At 42.3% G+C, this 22,687-nt stretch overlaps 1 protein-coding gene across 1 annotated transcript; it reads right to left on the bottom strand.

Moving 5' to 3' along the window:
- Positions 1-1,312: 1,312 nt before the first annotated feature.
- RHEX (regulator of hemoglobinization and erythroid cell expansion) lies at positions 1,313-20,588 on the bottom strand. The gene is made up of 7 exons (XM_074322116.2): positions 20,521-20,588; positions 9,646-9,785; positions 8,061-8,200; positions 7,743-7,843; positions 6,505-6,648; positions 2,056-2,126; positions 1,313-1,513 (listed from the first exon to the last, which is right to left on the bottom strand). The coding sequence occupies exons 3-7, from the start codon at positions 8,069-8,071 to the stop codon at positions 1,313-1,315; spliced, it is 528 nt and encodes a 175-aa protein (XP_074178217.2). The 5' UTR covers positions 8,072-8,200; positions 9,646-9,785; positions 20,521-20,588.
- Between the last annotated feature and the right edge of the window lie 2,099 nt (positions 20,589-22,687).

A 22,687-nucleotide genomic window follows, 5' to 3' on the forward strand; every position in this document is an offset into this window, starting at 1 on the left:
TTGTGTTTTAATTAGCTGTTGGAGAAAGTATATTGTATGTTTCTCTAGTCGTGGCTTACTGTTCACGGCTTAATTTTTAAACATTTTAAGTTAACTCTCTGAGGTTTTCTAGGACTAGGATATCTGCAAACAATGACAAATTTTATCCTTTCCGATAGTTACAGCCCTTACTTTTGTTAACTGTTTTATTGTACTGCTTAGAATTTCTAGAGCAAAGTTAGATAATGAATGAGAAAAAAGAGCAGGCTTGTGGACATTGTGACTTTGTTGATGATTTAATAGGACTGCATCTAAGACCTTACAGTTAAATGCCATGCAATCTGCTGATTTGAGATAAGCTATTCTTAATCACATTAAGAAAGTGTCCTTTTATTCTTAATTGGTTAAAAGAGAAACAACAAACCAGGAATGGATATTGAATTTTATTGAATCGAATTTGGAAAGATTTTTCTTGTAATAACAGATTGTGATGCTAGTTGGTATTTACCAGGACTATTTGTCATCTTTCGTTCATAAGAAACATTGAATTCAAAGGTTGAATGATAGTGGGCTTTCTAAGTGCACTATTTATAGTTCTGAGGGCAAAGCACAATGACTCAGCAAGACAGGGCAGTGAAAAAGGGACACATGCAGGGTTAGGCAAGAGGAAAAGAGGAACTGGTGGTTGCCATTGTACTTAAAACTTTTTTTCCCCCTTTCTCCCGCTCCCCCCACACACACCCCGTTCAAGCCGTTGTTTCTCAGTCTAGTTGTGTAGGACACAGCTCCCAGGCCCATGCAGGTATTATGAGTCTTGCCCCGGTTGAGGCAGTCAGTCGCCAGTCGTCGTTTGGCGGCTCACAGCTGCTCACCGCAGCTCATGTCAGCCCAGCTCCAGGAGAACTGTTGTTCACAACCTTAGCTGTAGAGGGCGCAACTCACTGGCCCATGTGGTAATTGAACCAGTGACCTCGCACGCGTTCCAACCACCTGAGCCACCGGGCTGGCCTTTAAACTTTCTAGGAAGTTGTTTATTGCCAATAATTAAAGAGCTCAAAGAGTTATTTAATTGTAAGACTGACAAACAAAATTCTACTACAACTGATTTAAATCTTTTTAAATTTTTCTATGAAGACTTCACCACTTTCTCTGATATGTTCCAGTGTTTTCCTATTTAACCTGGAAATTCTTCCTAACATCTCATCTGAATCTTTCTTGCTGAGTTACAAGCCTGTGTTTTCCTCCTACATCTTGTTAAATAAGTACAAGAATTCATAGAGAACTTTATCCCGTTTAAAAACAACAACACCAAAAAAGAAAAAACACCTAGAATTCACATGGCCACTTGAGTATATTCCACTGGCTCAGAGACAGCAGGATTCACAAAAGTCCACAAATTGTGCTCGTGGTTTTTTGGATTGATATTGACATAATCTGTGGCTTCCTTTACGTTCTCATAGTCTGGGGCAGATTCATTTTTTTGTCCTCCAGTGGCTGAAAAGATCACTTGTGTGTAATTCACATCCTTGGTGGCCTTCAGGTTAAAAGAACAGAGAAATGTAGGTCAATATTCCTACCATGTTTGGAGGAGGTAGGACCCTGGGACTGAACTCTCACTCAAAGAGGCTGGCCCTAGGCTGGATGGGAAGGAACCTAGATCCCAGATGGCCATGTCTGAGAGCAGGGCCAGGCAGAGAGGAGGCTTGCCAGTGACTTTGTTCCTCCTATCTTTAGAGAATAAATGCGTTTAAGAAAGAAAGATGTAGAGAATCAATGCAGATGAGGTCATGACTCAGAGCAGTGCCCTAGTGACTAGGATATGGAGAGAAGGAAGCTTCCCATCATCACTTCCATTTCTACAGCTCAGTCAGACCCACTTTATTTGGATGATACATGCTGATATGGGGCTGTCAGTGAAAGTATGATCACCCTCACCTAAGGATGCTGTAATGATTCAAGAAGCCCCTCTTTCCTTGCTCCCATCTCTGTAGCCAGGGTGGCCTGAATTCTTGAGGTTTTACCACAGGGACCCCAGGCTGCATATGGAGGGCTGGGATGACTAGGAGTGTCCATTACCTGGCACGTGGGAGGGGATCTGCTGGAACTGTCCGAGGTGTCAGAGCTATCTGAGGATGTATCGTCGTCATCTAGGGAGAAATAGAAGCTGTTCTTCTTCTAAAGAAAGCTGCAGGATGTTAGGAGAGGATAGAGCCAATGGAAGGGAGGATGAGGCAAAGACAAAGGCAAAGCCACACAAAGAGGAGTGGGGAAGAGAGATACAGAGCCCCAAAAGGGAAAACAGGGATAAAACAGAGAGAAGGTGGTGGAAGAGAGAGCCTCCAAAAATAGCCAGAAACATGGCCAAGAGTCTAGGCACTGCTGTTTTGTCCAGTTCCATCTAAAACTAATAACAAACACACTAGGCTTGCTTGTGCTTGGGAGGAAAAAAGAGGGACACACTGAGACAATGTGGCCCAATGAAAACAGCTCTGGCCTCAGAAGTCACGGGTACAGGTTGTAGTCTAAACCTGTCGCTAACTCTAGTCAGGTTACATCCTTCTGTGCCCTGGTTTTGTCCCCTGTAAAACAAGAGGGTTGGACAATGATCTCTGAGCTCCCTGACAACCAAAGAGTCTCTGATTTTGGCCAGTCTCTGATGAAGCTGTGGGGTCAGGGGTCATGATAAAGCTAGTGCCTCTCTCATTCCACGGAAGCACTAAATTCATGTGAGTGGCATCCTGTGTTTCCCACATGACCTGAGGCCTTTTCTCAGTGTTAAGGAAGCCTGACAACCAGATCTTTTCAACTCAAAAAATAAAATTAAAAGGATGGAACAAACCCAAGTCAATCAAGTGATAAATCAATGGAAAAAGTATGTTATCTTGTGAGTACATTTCCAGGGGTAGTTGTCTTGCTGCAGAAGCAATAGTTTCCATTGTGTGAATAGTGGCCTGGTCCTGAGATAGAAGACAAGAGGGTGGTGAGCCTGTTGCTCCACTTGCCAGAGGTGCACAATCATTTGAACTATCACCAAGACTCATACTTATTAACATGTTGCATGAGAATCACGAGAATCTTCACGAGGGATTTAAACCCCGCTGTATGCAACATGTTAAAATGCCCAGATACCCACAAGGATCTAAGACTGTAGAGAAGGGGCCTCTGGGAGTATGGCTGAGTCAGCTCTGGAACCAGCCAATGACACTGGCCAGATGGCATGATGCATAGCAGCAGCCATGGCTGGAGAAGGCAGAGACAGTCAAAATCTTGGCTCTAGGTGACAACCAAGATGGCGCAGTAGGTAAACGCTGTGTTTACCTTCTCTCATAAACACATCAAAATTACAACTAATCTAGTAAACAACCATTATTGAGAATCACCTAAAATCAAGCTGAGCTGAAGCCTTTCAACTAAGGACTTGCAGAAGAAGCCACCTCCAGACTATTAGGAAGGTCAGAGATGCAGAACGGGCTGGTCCTACACCCGCATGTGACTGTTAACGATCAGGAGGACTATTTTGGCTGTGAGGGTCCCCCCATCCCCTAGAGGAGTGAGAGGTCCCAGCCCCACCCCAGCCCAGGGTTCCAGTGCCGGGGAGAGAAGTCTCCATAATTTCTGGTTGTGAAAACCAGCGGAGATTGTGACTGAGTGAGACTGAGTGCAGCTGCCCTCACAGGCGCTCCTCTTAAAGGGACCGCATGTGCGGACTTACCCTCCAACGGAATCACTCGCTCTGAGCTCCAGGGCTGGGGCAGCAGCTGGAAAGGTGGCAGGGACATATGGTGGGGAATTGAATTGTCTGGCTTGGGACGGGGGTTGGGGGGGTGCTTTCTCATGGACAGGGGAGCTGGCAGAGTCCACTGTTTCTTTGCTGAGCCCTCTCCCTTCTCAGCCTGCAAACACAAGGCCACTATTTCTGACTCTCCACAGTTCATTCGCCACATCCTGGCAATTCAAGACCTGGCCCCGCCCAACTTTCAGGCACACCCAGTCTGCTTTCAGTGGCTTTTTCATGCAGACCACTTGCCTTGGCTCAAGCTGCACTTTCCTAAGGTCTCTCAAAGATTCGCGGAACGTACGCAAGCAGCATCTGGCTTGAGTGTGTCCTGTACCTCTGGCTGAGCAGCCCTAAGCTGACACTAGTGAGACCAGCCTTGGTTCATGGCTTGGACTCTCAAGGCACTTCCAAGCACAGCATGGGCAGCAGATATCTGTGGGTTTCTTTCTGGCTCCTGCTGGGTGGCCCCCAGTGGGGCTTGGGCTGTGGCTGAAGTAGACCTACAGTGGATCCCCTCCAAGGTGGTCTTTGGGCTGGCACCCCCAGTGGCCAGCTTCAAAATGAACTGGACCATCACCCAGACACCCACAAGTACCACACACCCATGGGGTGGATTGGGCAGACACCAGAGTCCTGCTCTGTAGGGTCAGCCCCTGCACAACAACCCTTCCACTGTAGTCAAGGCCAGTCCTCACAACCAGTGAGCCCAAGGGTCAGTCCCTCCCACTGATGTACAATTATCAACCAAGGCTCAACTACAAGAGGAGAGCACACACAACCCACACAATGGACACACCTGGAGTGTGTGGCTCAGGTGACCAGAAAGACCATGCCACTGAGCCCCACAGCACACCTACTACATAAGGCCACTCTACTAAGACTAGAAGACATAGCAGCCCCACCTAATACATAGAAACAAACACAGGGAGGCAGCCAAAATGGGGAGACAAAGAAACATGTCCCAAATAAAAGAACGGAACAAAGCTGCAGAAAAATAACTAAATGAAATGGAGATAAGCAATCTGTCAGATGCAGAGTTCTAAACACTGGTTATAAGAATGCTCAATGATCTCAGGGAGAACTTCAACAGAAAGATACAAAGCATAAAAATGGAGATGGAAGCCATAAAAAAGAACCAGTCAGAAATAAAGAATATAATAATGGAAGTGAAGAATATATTACAGGGAATCAACAGTAGATTAGATGGAACAGAGGATCCAACTAGAAGATAAGGTAGCAGAAAACACCCAATCAGAACAGCAAAAAGAAAAAAGAATTCAAAAAATTGAGGAGAGTTTAAGGGGCCTCTAGGACAATATCAAGTGTACCAACATTTGCATTATAGGGATGCCAGAAGGACAAGAGAACGCACAAGGAATTAAAAACCTATTTGAAGAAATAATGATAGAAAACTTCCCTAACCTGGTGAAGGAAATGGACATACAAGCCCAGGAAATGCAGAGAGTCCCAAATAAGATAAACCCAAAGAGGCCAACACCAAGACACATCATAATTAAAATGCCAAAGGTTAAATACAAAGAGAGAATCTTAAGAGCAGCAAGAGAAAAGCAGTTAGTTACCTACAAGGGAGCCCCCATAAAACTGTCAGCTGATTTCTCAATAGAAATTTTTCAGGCAAGAAGGGAGTGACAGGAAATATTCCAAGTGGTGAAAAGCAAGGACATACAACCAAGATGCTCTACCCAGAAAGGTTGCCATTTAAAATTGAAGGGCAGATAAGGAGCTTCACAGACAAGAAAAAGCTGAAGAAGTTCATTACCACCAAACCAGTTTTACAAGGAATCTTAGAGGGACTTCTTTAAGATGGGATGGGGGTTAAGGATGGTGAAAGGGGAAGGGATTAAGAAGTACAAATTGGTTGTTATACAGTAGTCATGGGGATGTAGGGTATAGCAGAAGGAATACAATCAATAATATTGTAATAACTAGGTATGGTGCCAGATAGGCACTAGATCTATCAGGGTGATGATAGATGGAATGGGGTTGGGGGCAGGGTGAAAAGGGTGAAGGCATTAAGAATACAAATTGGTAGTCAATACAGTAAGGGGTATATAATCAACAATGTTGTAAAGATCATGTAAGGTACCAAGTGGGCACTGGACTTATCAGGGGGATCACGTCATAGTCTGTGTAGATGCCTGACCAATGCGCTACACACCTGAAGCTGAAGTAGAATAATATTGAGTGTCAACTATAACTAAATATATAGGTGTATATATAGTCACGGGATGTGGAGTACAACACAGGGAAGATAGTAGATGGTATTGTAACATCTATAAGATGTCAGAGGGGTAGTAGATTAGGGGGTAGGTTATCATTTTATGAGGAGTTTAAATGTCTAACTATTCCATTGCTTTGTGTACCTGAAACTAATAAAACATAAAAAAATAATAAAAAATCTTTTCTCTACCACTAACTGGCCAGGCGAAAGAAAAGGTGCTATGGTATTACAAACACAGGAGTAGAGACAGTTCCCAAGTCCCCTCTCCTAGAAAAGAGCGTAGACCCACACAAACCCAACAAGGTCTGCCCCACATGATAGGATGAACAACTTTCTGAAAAAGGTTGGGAAGCGAGGCCTTTACTGGGGTGGGTACGAGGAGTCCTCAGGCTAGTGGCTCGGGCTGGCGGGGACAGATTTGGGCTGCTGCACAGAGGCTCCCTGGGTGTCCAGACAGAGCATAATATGCTTTATGACCAGTTCTCCCTCCCGCTCCATTACTCACCCCTGTAACGAGGTTCAGACACAGGGGTGCTTCTCTCTGCCCGAGTCTCTTTCATCTCCTGGGCAGCAGGTGAGTGGTGGTGGGCAGGGCTGGGCCTGGGGACCTGGAGCCTGGCTCTTTTTAGTAATCGCTCATTCTCTTTGGCTAGAGGGGGCAGGACAAGGGTCAAAAATGAAAGCCAACTGGGTCAGACACATCATATTTCTGAGCACAGTTCTCATTAGGAGAAAACATTCAGAGGGATCTCTTCAAATCTCAGCACTCCTCCACTCGAAACCCTGCAATGCCCCTCCTCTCACTCATGTGGAGTAAAAGCCAAAGCCCCAGCCTTAAAGATCCTCCATGGCCTCACATCCTTTTCTCCTGCCCAACCTCAGCTCCCGGCACCCCAGCCTCTTGGCTCCTGCTATAATATGCCAAACACTCTCCTGCCTCAGGGCCTTTGCAGGTGCAGCTCACTTCCTCACTTCTTTCAGGCTTATCCTCAAATGTCAGCCTCTCAGGAATGCTGGCCACCATCTAATTCATATCACCTTGCCTTGCTTTTTTTCTCTCTAGCACTTCCCATGATCTAACCCACATGTGTTTGACTTATCTTGTTTGTTGTCTGTGCCCCCACGGAATGTAAGTTATATTAAGGGTAGGGGTTTTTGTCTTGTTCCCTGTTGTATTGAATGAACGAATGAATGAATGAATGAATAGAGAAGCCTAGACATTCTTTACTGGAAAAACTTTCATGACATCATCCTTCCCAATCCCCTGTCTTCGCCAAAGCAATGTTATTTTATTTTCCCTAATTGTAATGCCTTTCTAGGACAGCTTCTCTACGTTCTATTGTAAAGCAGTTCAAGAACTTAAGATGATCTCTTAGTCTGACCATACTCCCTTTGGTTGTAATTCAAAGCCATTTCTTCACATTCAGTCCTTTGATGGTGATGAAGATGATTAATTAGACCCAGACTAAAGGAGCCCACCCTCATGAGCATTACAGAAGCTTGTCTCTAGGCAGAAGGTCCAGGTAGTGGAAGGACTCTGAGCCATCATTCCCAACCAGAAATAGGTTGAGTCAGAGTGGGGATTACCCAGTTGGAGGTTGGCAGGGTGAGGGGCCATTTGGCCAGTGGATCCTTAAGGTTTTCAAGTGATATTCGGGGTTTCCAAAGGGGGCTGGTCCTGCTGCAGGCTTGGGAATGGTCCCTGAGGGTTACTAGGAGGGGAGAGGACACTGAGCCAGTTACCCATGTGCCTGCCGAGCAGATAGTTCACGACTGTGAGGAGGCAGGCCTGTAAGATGAGGGACACAACTGCGATCACTAAGCCTTGCCAGAGCTTCATGTCTCTGTTGGGAAAAGAGAGGGGTCAAAGTTAGAGGTTGCAGAGGTGCCAGCTGCAAACCTATCCCTGCTCCCAGCCAGAGGCAGCCAATCTGGTATTGCTGTGTGTCGCAGGGCAGGTCCCTTTGCCTCTCTGGATAGTGAGGCATGGGGAGCCAGAGCGGGTGGTGCGCATGCTTGGAAGCCAGCTACACTAATTAGCCGGATTGGAAACATACTCACTCTGTCAGCATGATGAGCTCCGTACAGGGCAGCCACGGGTCATGAGTGGGGCTCAGGCTCTTCCCTGGTCTGCAGAAAAAGACTTCAGAGGAATCACCCTGGGCACCTCGCCTCCAAATGGCACCACCAGCCGGACTGTCCTAGAGGAGGCAAGGCAGCTGGTCAGGATGCCTGTCCTTGACACCCTAATTCCCCTTGGACAAGCTTGGCTGCTTGGGGGTCATTTGCTCTCCTCTCCCCAGATGTTAGCTTTTGAATCTACAAAATAGGCTGTAGCAGCCAGCACTGAGCCCCTGGCACACACGCCATCCTACCCAATTCACTCCTATGACCTGGACAGCATTACCTTCCTTTTGTAACAAGCATTGTGAGGCTCAGAGAGCTGAGGGACATGTCTGAGGTTGCACAACTAGCAAGAGGCCAGGCCTGGATTTGAGCTCTAAGTCCACGCCTACATGCTCAACCATTCCTCTCTGTTCCCAGAGAGCCTTAACCCGCTGCTGGAAGCACAAAGGGGTCCAAGTAGAGCAAATACCCTGGCAGAGAGTCTTTGAAGAAGTCTAAACCTTAAATGCACACACACACACACCCTACATGGCGTCACTGGGCTTTGGGACCAAGACTGTGGCTGTTGTTACACCCTTACGAATATGTTTAATTAAAAATTAGCTGATGAATTTCATCAAGATGTGGCTGAATGTGAATTTGTTGTAAGACAAAGGCAGGGTAATTCAAAGCCTGTGCAACGATATTCACGGAGCCCTGAACGGGGCTGCGTCACCGCCCCCAGTCCTGCCGCCGACTGTGAGCCTTAAAAAAGCTTTTACTGCCATTAAGGCTTATTTTCCCAGGCAGGGTTTCCAAGTGCTAAGGGCAGTGTGAAAAGCCCTGAAAATTTTGTTTTCATTAGTCATTCTCACACTGGGGCATTCTAAGACCAACGTTTGGACCAAGAGTCCAGAGAGAGAAAAGGCAGTGATGGGCTGAGGGGTGCAGGGTCTGCCACCACCACCTCTCCAGGGCTGTGGGTGTTGGCCAGCTGGAAGTCTCCAGAGAGAAAATACCGTCTCCCCCACACCCTTCACAGGCCATCAAGCCAGTCCTCAGAATGACTTTTCTGTGGGAGGTCAAAAGTTGGGAGCAAACCGGCCCAATGTATTCATCACAATTACTGAAGCCCCATCTTTTCTACATAATAAATTCTAGACACTTCTCTCAAAAGAATTTAACTATCTGCCCTTTGCTTTTCAAGTTAAATGAGCAAAGTACACCTAACATTATCACTCCCAAAGAGTTCTATCTAGTTTGATTTATACAAATGGATTCAGGATCCAGACATGTTTATTTTGTTTAGATTCAGCCTGTGAGATGGGCAGGGTTGGGGGGTGAAAGGTGGGAATGTTCTAGCTGGGAGAATTCTCCTTCCTGTCTGTGTCAGCCCTCCATCTGATTGTCCCAGCACCCACCAGTGCAGGCCGAGAAGCATCAGAAAGTGAGAACAGAAGAAGCACCAGGGCTTCTCCAGGGCTTCCTGTAGGGGCCCACTGTGGGGTTGGTAAGAAGGGGCCGCAGAGAGGACACTGACCCAGATGGCAGGCGGCAGGAGACAAAGTGCTCTCAGAAGTTACCTCCCCGAAGTCCACAGACAAATGAATACGATCAGCAAACTCCAGAAAGGAAGCTCGAAGTGGCTGGGCACGAAATGAAAGCTGCAGAGTCAAGGCGCTGGAAGGAAAACACAAAAATGATCGAGATGAAGCAAGAAGGAGATTTTTCAGGAAAAACAATGATCTTAAAGGATTTGGTGAGTTAATTGAAAGAAGGGCACAGATATGTTTTGGTACAGATACTGACTTTTCAAGCAAATTTCAGTACCAGACTGACTGATTTCTGGGGCAGCTGCAAAAGGAAGATTGGGCTTGACCGGGAGAGATTTATAGTGTCACAAAAGACATAAAAGTCATGGAAAAAGCTTCTAGCTTTTGTCCATGTGTGTCTGTGAAATCAACAAGTTTCCATTTTTAAGGTGCCCTAATGCTTTAGTATTGATTACTTCATGTTGAATGTCTCATTTGTCCTTAATCACAGAAATTATTCTCCTCTCCCATCAAAGGGCTGTGTTCTGACACAATACTCAAACTTTTCATTTTTTAAGTCTCCCCTCCCCCTTTATTTATTTTAAATAAACAATGAATAGATATTTGTAGTAGAAGAATTAAAAATAAAAATATGCAAAGCATTTTATAAAATCACCCCCAATTTTATTTCATAAAACGATCCATACATTTTCATAAATATGCCTGGTATCTGTGTGTAAATATATGTACACACATACAATCTTTTAAAAACATCGGATCATACTAATTAGCAGCTTCTCCTCTTCACTTAATGCATCATAAACATGTTTTGAGATTAGAAACACCTCCATTGAAAGCCCCAATCTGGGGCCCCACAGGGTCCATTTGGTGCCTAGATATTTTGTTTGATGATGTGCTTTGAAGATGCAGGGATTTGGATGCTGTTAGAAGGGACATGTACTCTGCAGTCCCTAGCTGATCCCTGAAGCCATCTGAGTTTGCCACCCTTGACTTTTATAGCATCATCTTAAATTCCTAGTATTCCACTTTCTCAGTGTCTCTTAAGTCTCTGACATTTGGAGACAGTTCTTTGTTGTCTAGAACTGTTTTGCACACTGCTAGACATTTAGCCTCCTGGGAAATGACCAATGTAACAACCAAAATGATCAACCATAACTCCCTGAGGCAGGCGCTGTTGTCCCAGTTGAGAATCATTAAATAAATGTTCCATTATTTTAGAACCCATGTCTTATTTTGGCTCCTTATACAAAACTAGATTGCCTACACTTCCTTTCATTGTTTTAATAAATTATGAACATTTTACCAGCCAATGACACGCAGTCTCTGTGTCAATATACAGAATAAAAGTCAAACAGGCCTAAATATGGATCCAAGTTCTGTTCACTTTTGGATGTGAACTATTGAACTTCTCAGTGCCTCAGTTTCTGGACCTGTAATATGGGGAGAACTCTGCCTCAGAGTTGTTGTATGGGCTCAGCGAGTTATCCTGTTTGTAAAGAACTCTATACAATGGCAGGCATGTGGGAATCACTCAATAATTATTAGGTCTTATTCAACCTTAAAACACTTCACCAAGATGGCGACTAGAGTAGAACTATTAAAATTGGGTTGGTCTATTTTGGGTAACTTGGCTATTCGTTTTGAGTGTAGGCTGGAGATAACATCTGGGACAGGATGAGGTATGAAAATTATGACAGATGCCATTATTTCAGTGGCTAATGGCCCCTAACCACCGTGAGCATGTTGTGCTTTGGAGTCTAATTGCAGATTGCTGATCAGACAGTTGGCGGAAACATCTGCTCATTTGCACACTCACACATACCAACAACAGGGAAATGAGCAACTTAAGGTAATTATGTTGTGAAAACGCACCTGGACCAGGTGAGACTTTGGAATTCCTGCTCCATCATCAGGATGGGGTCTATCCTGCCCATTGCTACGTTTTGACGTGCAGCCCACACTAATGTAGTGCCCTGCCAGGAGCCTCAAAACCACACTTCAGCAGAGTGCTAAGAGCATTTCTTCTGTTCACTTCAGACCTGGGTGGAAATCCTGAGCCCCCCCTCCCCCCCCAGTTAGGGCTGGATTACATTTTATTGTTTCCCCTTCTGCTGATAAAGGACCTCACACAACTTTAGAGGGGGAAAAACAAAGACACACCCTTTCCTGCCTGACGCCATGCTTTCCTTGGATGGATTCATTCTAGGAAGAGTGATTTATAAAACAAGAGCACAATAGAAGAGCTACATGAAAATCATGTGGATGGAAGTAATCGCAATCAATATTGTTAAGCTAACTTTAGCAATCTTTTAGAGTTAAGTACCTTTAAACTTTTTTAAATCTTTAAAAAAGATTCCTTTGCAATCTTCATTAATGTATTGTTTTTAAAATTAATAATTTGAGCAATAACACGGCTGTCTGGTATAGTGCAAAGAGAACAAGACAGAAAGACGAGAGCCTGGCTCCTCCTCCTGGCTCTGTCACTTGCTAACTGTGTGGCCACGGATGGGTAGAAATTCTTTCTAGGCCCCGCTGAATTAAGGGGCTGGGCAAAGTTCTCTTATAAGACTCTTTCTAGTCCTAAGCATTCTGTTCTGTAAAGACTAGGGTAGAGGAAGGGGAAAGGAAAGCAAAGGTAGATAAAAATGGAATATTTTAAAAGAAAAAAAATCTTTGTTTCCATTTTATAACATCACCCAACCTCCTCCACCTTACTAGGGTTCTCTCTCCTACTTTAATATGCAGTTTTGAATAATCAAGAAAAGGAGGAAACAGAGGCGGCCAGATGGCTCAGTTGGTTAGAGCGCGAGCTCTCGACAACAAGGTTGCTGGTTCAATTCCGGCGTGGGATGGTGAGCTACGCCCCCTGCAACTATAGATTGAAAACGGCGACTAGTCATGGAGCTGAGCTGTGCCCTCCACAACTAGATTGAAGGACAACTTGGAGCTGATGGGCCCTGGAGAAACACACTGTTCCCCAATATTCCCTAATAAAAAATTTAAAATAAAAGAAAGAAAGAAAAGGAGGAAACATAAATAAACCAAACTAACAATGAATATAACCACAGAAATAGGAGATCAAAAATCATGAGACTACTAAGGGATTTTTTTAAGTGAAATTAATGATTTCCTAGAAAACTATAAATTAGCAAATATGATTCCATAGGCACTGAAAACTTAAATAGACCAAAATCAAAACAAAATAACAAGAAAGAAGTTAGGGAAGAAGTTTGGGAACTCGCTGCTAAAGACAGAGAACTTGGAGTCAGACAACTTGGGCTCACATCCCAGCTCATTCTCTGCATGACCTTGGTCTAGCTATTTACCTTCTCAAAGCCTCAGTTTTCTTAACTGTAATATGGGAACAATAATAACTAATTCTCAGGATTAGATATGACAAATATCAGTGACACCTACTTCTGAGGATGAAACAAGATGAGGTGTATGAAGTAGTTATGTGGGGACAGAGTCCCAGAGAGCAGTTTCCAGACTCTCAGCCTCGCGTGGGGGAGGTGCTGGCTAGGGTAGTGAATGACCATCAACTGTGATTGGTTGGCCATCAGCAGGCAGAGAAGTGAATGGCGGACTGCTATCGTGTGGCTACTGCTGAGTTTGATCGCCCAGCCTCCAGTGAGACTATAGTGGTATGACTCCCCTACCCAAGGCTCTGTGGGTGTTCCTTTTTGGCCTAGCCACATCCTGTGTTCTTATGTGGAGAGCGGGACCAGAGACCCCCAGGCCACCCCGCACGACAAGTTATTATAGCTTCTGTCACATAGTAATAAGCTTCCATAAATGACAGCTACTATTATTTAGAAATTAAAAGCACTATCAGAATTATCTATTAAAATTCTGTGTCCAAATAATTTTATAAATGAGTTATTTGAAACTTTTAAGGAATACATAATTGTTGTGCTATGTAAGCAGATCCAGGGCACAGATAAAGATAGAAAACTCTCCAGGCTCATCTCACTTATGAATACAGAGGTAAATATATGATAATATCAGAAAGTTACTATGGGAGGGAGGGGGTTATCACTTTGTGAGGCGCGAAATGTCTAACTAGTGGATCGCTTTGTACACCTGAAAATAATAAAAAACAATTTACTCCAGGGACGTCCAGGAAATCAATTATTACAATAATGGGAACACATGTTGAGTATTTACAGTATGCTTTTATCCTCTTGCTCTACAAGAATAGACCTTACCACCATTTCCTAGACAAGGACACCAAGGTTTGGAGAGGTCGAGCGACTTACCTTGCTGGAAGAATCAAGTTTCATCCGACTCAAAAGCCTAACTCTCAATCATTACAAGGAACCGCCTTTTATGTAATATAATACAGCATCAATAAATCAAAATTTAAAAATAATGATCTCAGTAAATGCCAAAAAACATTTGATAAAATTGAATACTCATTTCTAATTTTTAAGTTAATAAAATAAAAACATGAGGCTTTTTTCTTAGTCTAATAAAGAATATCCTTTCTATACCAATACTCAACATCTCACCAAAAGGTAAACTCTTTTAGCAGTTATTTGAGAACAAGGATGTCTGCTGTAACCATTTTTAAAAGTTAGTCCTGGAAATTCTAATTCCTGGAAGTTGGAAGTTCCTCCAACCGTCAACCTATAATAATAAGAAGAATATTGGATATTTATTGAGCATGTTCTATGTGGCACACACTTTTATAAATATTAACTCATCTGATTCTCACACCCACCATAGAAAATAGGAACTATTATTATTTGCATTTTATACAGGATAAAACTAAGACACAGAGAAGTTAAGTAACTTCCTCAAGATAACGAGAAGCGTTAATGAGGCTTTGTGCCCAGGAAGGCTGGTGAAGGAGTCTGAGCTAATAACTGATCCATGAAAGAAATGAACATATAGTTTGGGGCAAGGAGAAGTCAAATTCATTCTTATTGGCAAAAGATGTGATTTTATACCTAGAAATCCCAAAAGAAGCCAATGAAAAAGCTAGTGAAATTAATGAGACTGCTCAGGAAAGTCCTGCAGGCATGATAAATATTCTAAAATTACCAGCGATTCCTTCTATTATTCTAGCAATACCCAGTTAGAAAATGGAATTGGGAGGAGCTTTTGCAACCATCACAACAGATACATCTAAGAATAATTTTAATTATAAGAAAGTTATTTTGAAGAAAATAATAGGAATTTACTGAGAAATCTGAAAGACAAACTAATAGAAAGATACATGATGTTTCATTTTGGAAAGCTAGAATACTAAAAAAAAAACCGCAAAAACAATTGATTTGTTCGTTCAATTTAATTCCAATCAAAATTACAGTGATAATTTTTGATAGCTTAAAATTGTTCTAAAATTTATCTGTAAAAAAAAATAATAACAATCAAGAAGAGCTAAAACTTGTTTGAAAAGAAATTGTGACAAGCTGGTTTCCTGACTACCATTGTTGAAGGGTAGCATAGATTTGAAAAAAATATGCCAGTATGTACAATAAATATATCATAAAAATGGTTCACAAAGCAGAGGGAGGAAAGCTAAGGGTTATTTTAAAAATGTTGCACATAAGATAATGGATTAGCTACCTATAAGGAAAGAGAAAATAACTTAGATCCAGATATAACAAAATAAATTTCAAGGGATTAAGGAAGTAAATATTTTTAATTGGGACATTAAAATAAGAAGGAAACAGGATTGGCTATTCACATATTCAATAATATTTATTAAATCCCAAATGCGGGAAAACTTTCTCAGCCTATATGCAATGGAAGAAGTCATTAAGCAATATAAGAATATTATATAAGAATTACATTAGAAATATACATTCTATTATGTAAGACTATATCTGTATAAGAATATAGATATATTTGGCTCTAAAATATTAAAACTTAATATGTTAAAATGAAATTTAAAGGCAAACAGAAGAAAACTAGAACAAGTATGTGCAACACATAATTTTAAAATATTTTGCATCTTTCTTTTACAAAAATTGTGAAGAAAAACCCTAGCACCCGCAAATGATAAATAGACAAGTCACAAACAATCTGGAAAAGAACCAAAGCTATCACTGCAAGGTAGCTGCACCCATTGTTTATTATAAAAGTGAAAAACGGGGAAACAATCTAATTGAAAAACAAAACTTAAATAAGTTACTTTTACTTATAAAAGTATAAAATAGAATGTTATACAGACACTTAAAATTGTGTTTAGGAATAATTAACCTGAGGAAGAAGTACAATACAGTTATACTTAGCTACATACCATCTGATCACAACTCGGTAAAAAGTAAGCATAAAAAGAATGAAAATTTGTAAAGACAGAAAACTCCGGGTCATTGAACATTTTTGTCTATCATATTAGTTTAGTAATAATGCCCCCCAATTCACCTGATTCAGTTCACCAAATCCAGAATAGTTCATTGACAATTTTGCATAACAAATGCATAGATTTATTTTCATAAATATAAATCTATACAAATCAGGGATTTTATTGAAATGTACTTTGTTCAAAAGGAGGAAATGGAAGAAAATATACCGAAATGTTAACAAAACTGGGTATTGGGATTGTGGATGATATTTTATTGAGTTCTTCATACTATCTGTTATTGCCAAAGTTTTGTGCAATTAACATGTATTTTTTTTCCAAACAAAAAAATATTTTAACAGTATTGAAACAAGCCCAGGAATTCTGAGGGGCTTAAATTAGCATGATACCAAATTTATTTGTATTAAAAAAATTTACATCTGAATGTTATCTCATCATGTTAACAAAACATTGAGATAATCAGTTAAATGTCTGCATTTCAATCAATCAGATATTCCAGGTGTGACAATTAAGTTCGCGAACTCATCCTAGAAAAAGTGCTGCACACCTCATTGCTGAATATCACTACGGTCACCTTCCAAGTACACCCCTTGGGAAGCTATGCACCGATGCCAGTGCCTAGTCCACCCTTCAAAGCAATTTTGGAACTCTTTTTCTGGAATGGCCATCAGAGCTGTCGTCGGATTATCCTTGATGTCCTGAATGTCATCAAAATGTCTTCCTTTCAGTATTTCCTTTATCTTCAGGTAAAGAAAGAAGGCATTGGGGGCCAGATCAGGTGAGTAGGGAGAGTGTTCCAATACAGTTATTTGTTTACAGGCTAAAATCTCCCTCACAGACAGTGCCTGTGAGCTGGTGCATTGTCGTGATGCAAGAGCCATGAATTGTTGGTGAAAAGTACAGGTCGTGTAACTTTTTCACACAGCTGTTTCAGCACTTCCAAATAGTAACCTTGGTTAACTATGCTTCTAGTTGGTACAAATTCATAATGAATAATCTCTCTGATATAAAAAAATATTAGCAACATCGTGGCCACAAGTTCACGAACTTAATTTTCAGACCTCGTATGTGAAATACTCTGATGGACATGAAGAAGGGAACAACACCATCTGAACTTTCAAGAGTTCATGTTGTACTTGGAAAATCGAGGCATTAATATGTGAAAAATCAAAAAGTGGGAGAGATGCCACAAATGAAGCATGAATTGTCAGAAATGGTATTAATAATACAAACTACTTCAGAGGAAAAAGAGATTCCCATGCAACAGAATATTCAGAAAGGAGTCACTGAGAAGTAAATATTTGAAGAACAGGCAACAGAAGGATGGAGAGAGGGGAATAGCAATGTAGCTAAAGGTATCTGCCAACCCTAGCCATACGGGACAGCTTTAGTGGAATTGATCGTCTTCCACAAGCTTCGATACAGATATTACATTGTATGATACAAATACAATAATGTGGGAGAAAGCTGAATACATGCCAGGCAACCTCACAAGTATGTGTAGGAAAATCGTGAGGAGCTGGGACTTAGTAGCCAGATAGATTGGGTTTGGAATTTCAGCTCTGGCCTTCCTAACTGTGAGTTGCTTTCTGTCTCCAGGCCTCAGTGTTTTATCTAAAAAATGGGGATGGCACTTGTTTCATTTTTTTTTTAACTCACACATGTTGTGTGCTTACTATGTGCCAGCATCATGCAAAACAGTTTGCATAAATTATCTTACTTAATCCTTGGAATAAATATAAATCTTAATCTTAGATACTATTGTCCCCATTTGACATATGAGAAAACCAAGCTCTAATGCCCCGTGAAGGAGACGGAATCCAATCCCAGGCTATTGGGGTCAGAGCCTTCACCACACCGCGCGCAGTATTTAAGAAGCTTGGTCAAGTGCTTGGCATATACAGTTGACCCTGGAACAACACGGGTTTGAACTGTGCAGTTCCACTTAACACGGATTTCTCTCAATAAAGACGATAAATGTATTTTCTCTTCCTGATGATTTTCTTAATAACATTTTCTTTTCTCTAACTTACTTTATTGTAAGAATACAGTATGTAATATACATATATATATATATATATATATATATATATATATATATAACATATCAAATATGTGTTAGTCGACCGTTTATGTTATTGGTAAGGTTTTGGTCAACAGGAGGCTATTAGTAGTTAAATTTGGGGGGAGTTAAAAGTTATACTCGGCTTTTGGACTGCTCAGGGGGTCACCACCCCAAACCCCATATTGTTCAAGGATCAACTGTATAGGTGCTCAGCAGGGGGTGACCCTCAGACCATAACAGATAATTCAACCCAAAATTGATTTAATTATATAAACACACCCATTTCCATAGAGCCATATGAAAAAACAACTGGGTCCACTCATGATTTTCATTTCCAATATACAAAACCATACAGTTCTGGAAGTCCCCAGTCCCAAAGAGTCCCTGCCCCTATGAGTGTCACTGTGACTACCCACCAGGGGACAGAAAAGACCAAAATATTCAGCCGTGACACCATGGGGAAGGGGATGACAGAAGGTTATGGTGTCACCTTTGTCCTGGGTATCAGAAAACTAGTCTCTGGATTCCCTTCAGTGTTGGTCACTGTGGCAGGGGCCTCACCCCAGGTGGTTGGGACACATCTGGAAGAATATGAAATGAGACCCTAAATCAGCATTCCAGCCCGACAACCTTGTAAAATTCAGCTACCTTGGGCATGTCACTTACTCTTTCTGAGCCTGTTGCCCTGTCTACACTCGTAAACTGAGGGGGATAGACTAAGTAGATCTAATTTCTGACATTTGGTTATTCTAGAACTCTATCCACTTAAAATGAACATAAAGGATGACACTCAAATTAGCCAGAAATAGCAACTTTGAGTTTCAACCAGATCTAGGTGCACGCACTGCCAATTTTTTAGGAGGAAAACAAGTTATCCAAAATTGGAAAGCGGTTTTGCAAGAATAGTAGAGATGAATGTACCTTGGTAATTTTGGGGAAAGCATTTTTACAAGCAATTATTTGAAATGAATGCAACTTAGTTCCAAGACAAAATCAGTAAGAATAGAAAGAATTGCCAGCAGCTCGAGCAGTACTCATGGATTCATTTTGCCAGTTCCCACAAAACCCCAGGTGAATTGGAAGGGCCAAATTGTTCTCTGCTTCATAGATTGCCCAGCTAAATTTTGGAGAAACCAAGCACTTTCTACAGATCATGCTTAATTTGTGAGCACTTCGGTAGCTGGGAGCAGGTCTTGTCCATATTTTACACTCCACAATTCCTGGCACAATACGTAGAGACAATGTGTGGGGGAAAGCGCTTCCTAGCATTCTGTACACACAGCAGTGAAATCAATTTGCATATAATAAATACTGTTTAACCTTGGGGGAGCCACTTAATGTCCCTGAGTCTCAGTTTCCTCCTCTGGTCTCTACCAATTACGCAGCCAGTCCTACTCAAGGCATTGGTGTAAGTAGAGTTACCAAAACTCACACGACAAGGTCAATACCCAGACAAAGAAGTCGGGTGACATCTTCCTTCAGTGTCTCATCTACACTTCTGAGCACCACACCGTCGGACCTCCAGGCTGCAGAGAGGATGCAGGCAGGCCTGTTCTGTGCTAAAGTTCTCCAGAAGAGTTTCCTTTCACTCTTTGACTTCAGTCATGTCACTAAAGAGCTTTGTGCCTCAATTTCCTCCACCGTTAAGAGACTGTGCAAATGACACCTACATTTCCAGGGTTATTGAGGATTAGATGAATTAATCTATGTTAAGCTCTTAGAAAAATCCCTGGCACACAGGAAGCTCCTACAGGACCAACCATTATGGTTTGCTGTTGTTGCTGGCTTTCCTTGCCCAGATGTGCACATGGCTTTTCTCTTTGACAGCATTCATTTCCTGACTCTCATTCATAACATTTTTAAACTGCCAGGCTGGTCCCCTTCCCTCCACACATTTGCAGCTCAGAACAAATCTTAAGGAAAAAACCACCTGCAGAGGAGACATTCTCAGGGGTCTGGTTCCCAGTTAAAAAGAGTCATTAATTAATAGCTATTAGGTTGGTGCAAAAGTAATTGCGGTTTTTGCAATTATTTTTAACCTTTTAAACTGCAATTATTTTTGCACCAACCTAATACTACTGATGAAGCGCTACATGTGCACTGTCTGTAATCCTCACTGGCAGCTGGGTGGTTTTATGCCCATTTTACAGATGAGGAAACTGAGGCTTGCAATGATTTAGCAGAGTTCTTTGGACCCTGTTCTGTCTGGATCCAAAGTCCATGCACCTGCTAGCCAGAGCCCTTATGGCTGCTGCTGCTGTTACTACAGACAGAGTCCAGTCTCAGGAGCAAGAGATTAGTGTCATAAAGTGCAAACTGCCAAATCTGAGGCTCACTCCAAGCTTAGTACAATTGAATCCCATACCCTACAACTCCAGCACACAAACAGAGAATCCCCTCTGAAACATCTATACGTACATATTCACAAACAGACACACATTCCTCAAACACATTTAAAGTCCTACCTACCCGGATAATACTTACCCCTGGGAGCATGAGCAAGGTCTGATCCCAGCCTGTGTTTCAGCGACATCCTGATAGAAACATCTCCCCCCACCTCCATCCCTCTAGCCCCACCCAGAAGCTTCTCAGTCACTGGAGGTCAGTAACAAATGTTTCATCATTTCCAACAGGGTGGGGGCTGTGCTCAGAAGATAATAATCTAGCTCAGTTGAGTAGAGCAGGGTGAAGTCACAGATAACACCTCCTCTTTCAGCAGGGCCCTACCTGCTCCTCCATGCAGGCAATCTACCTAGATGGACGAGATTAGTAGTCTCTATCTCTCCACATGAGCTCACATTTAAATACCACAAATATACATACCACGTGGTGGAGTGGAAAGAGCACTGGAGGGTGAGTCAAGAGGCCTGGGTTCAAGTCCCAGCTCTGGCACAAACTTGCTGCGTGAGCTCAGACAAATCACTTTCCCATCAGAGCACTCGTTTTTCCTCTATAAAATGAAGTAGATTTCTAGATATTAGCAAAGATCCCTTCCAACTTGGCCCAGCTCTGAATCTCTGTGTGATGTGGCCAGGACGTACGGCAACTGATGAGGATAATTTTTCAAAGACAACCTCTTTGTCATTAAACATTGAATGAGGTCAAGCTGGGATCACTATTGCAGTTTGCATGATAGACAGTGACAGGAGGTCATTTGCAAGCTTTCTGGGGGTCTTAAGCTGAACCCCCAAGATCTAAATTTGGGCGTGAACCAGAATGGGAGAAGGATAAAATTATCTTGATATAAAACAAAGAAAGCAGAACTTTATAGGCCTTTGTGATGTCACCTCCCTGCTCAGAAAAAGTTACCCAATGTAGAATAATGGCTTCAGAGTCAGATATATTTGGATTCGAATCCTGGTTCTGCTACCTGGTAGCTGGGTGACTTGGGAAAAATTACTTAACCTCTCTGAACCTCAGGTTTTTTCATCTATAAAATCAGCTTAATAATAAATACCTATTTTTTAAAGGTCTCATAAGTTTATTTAATGTTAAATAATATAAATAAATAGGCAAAGCACTTAACCAATGGTAATCACACACACTTTTATTCTCTAAATGAAAGTTAGAAAGACTCCCTTCGACTGAGTTCCTCTCAGTGTTTTCAGACCCTCAATGTAGCGTCAGCTCACTGTGGAAGTATGTCTGTAGAGATAGTTTTCCTTCCTTTGCATAGCTTATGTTAAGAACATGAAGCCCCATTGTCACTCAGGATTTAGGAGGGCGTGCTCTATTGTGGGAAGCTGTGCAGAGTGACTTCCCAGTTGGGCTCTCCTGACCCTCCAGGTACTGCCAGTATCAATATACATTTCTCTCTGCTCCTGACTCTGCCATGGCCTCAACATAATTAGCTCCAGCTACAGTTAATCTGTGGGAATCAAGACAAGATTCTTGACTCACTACTTCAGCTACCCTTTTACAAGCCCAGTGTAAATGTGGCAACAGCTAGAGTCGTGTAACATTCACACATTCTGCTTTTCTGTGTGGACCACTCTTGGACCAGAAGCTTCCACAATACCACTCCAATGCTCACAATATCATGTAGTTGTTAAGTATCTTTGAACACGACGTATTTTGGGTCCTACATGTGTACTCTCATTAAGACAGTGTTGGAACAATAGAAAGGTAACCTGATTTGGACCTCAGTGACCTCTCTGGACTCCATTTTCATCATATGGAGTGGTAAGGAGTTGTGGATTAGATCACCCAGGACTCTGCTCTAAATAGCAAAGTAAGTTATCCAGGGTCTATGTCTTCTTTTCTGTATCCCCAGGTGCCAGAACTCTGCCTGTACCTAGGAGGTGCAAAACAAATGTTTGTGGCGTGGACAAATGAGTGGATGAATTAAAGCGCTCTGTTATACATGCGTGGGGTATGCCTGCATCTCACACACTGCCTAACTACATGCATTTGCCGAAGGTATGATGATTTGCTCACAAAGGCCCTTAGCCTGCTCCTGTCACGGGCTTCCAGGAATCGATTTACACTGGTGCTCCTCCAGAGTTCCCCTTCCCAGGGCTCATCTGCCAAGGCCTGTGTGACGTAGCCCTCCTCTGTCTGCTTTGAACTGACAGACTCCAGCCCCAAAGACAAGATTCAAGAGGAGATCAAAACAGTGATAAATGAAGTTATAATATCTGTAACATCAACA

Source organism: Rhinolophus sinicus, chromosome 11 (genome assembly GCF_057876585.1).
Source record: "Rhinolophus sinicus isolate RSI-liver-muscle chromosome 11, RSI-T2T, whole genome shotgun sequence".
NCBI lineage: Eukaryota > Metazoa > Chordata > Mammalia > Chiroptera > Rhinolophidae > Rhinolophus > Rhinolophus sinicus.

Excerpts from the sequence above, each read along its gene's own strand:
- RHEX (XM_074322116.2), bottom strand. Across the intron at positions 6,649-7,742 it reads TCTGCTCGGCAGGCACATGG|CCAAAGAGAATGAGCGATTA; the intron begins GTAACTGGCTCA and ends TGCCCCCTCTAG. Across the intron at positions 1,514-2,055 it reads GATCCCCTCCCACGTGCCAG|GCCACCAAGGATGTGAATTA; the intron begins GTAATGGACACT and ends TTTAACCTGAAG.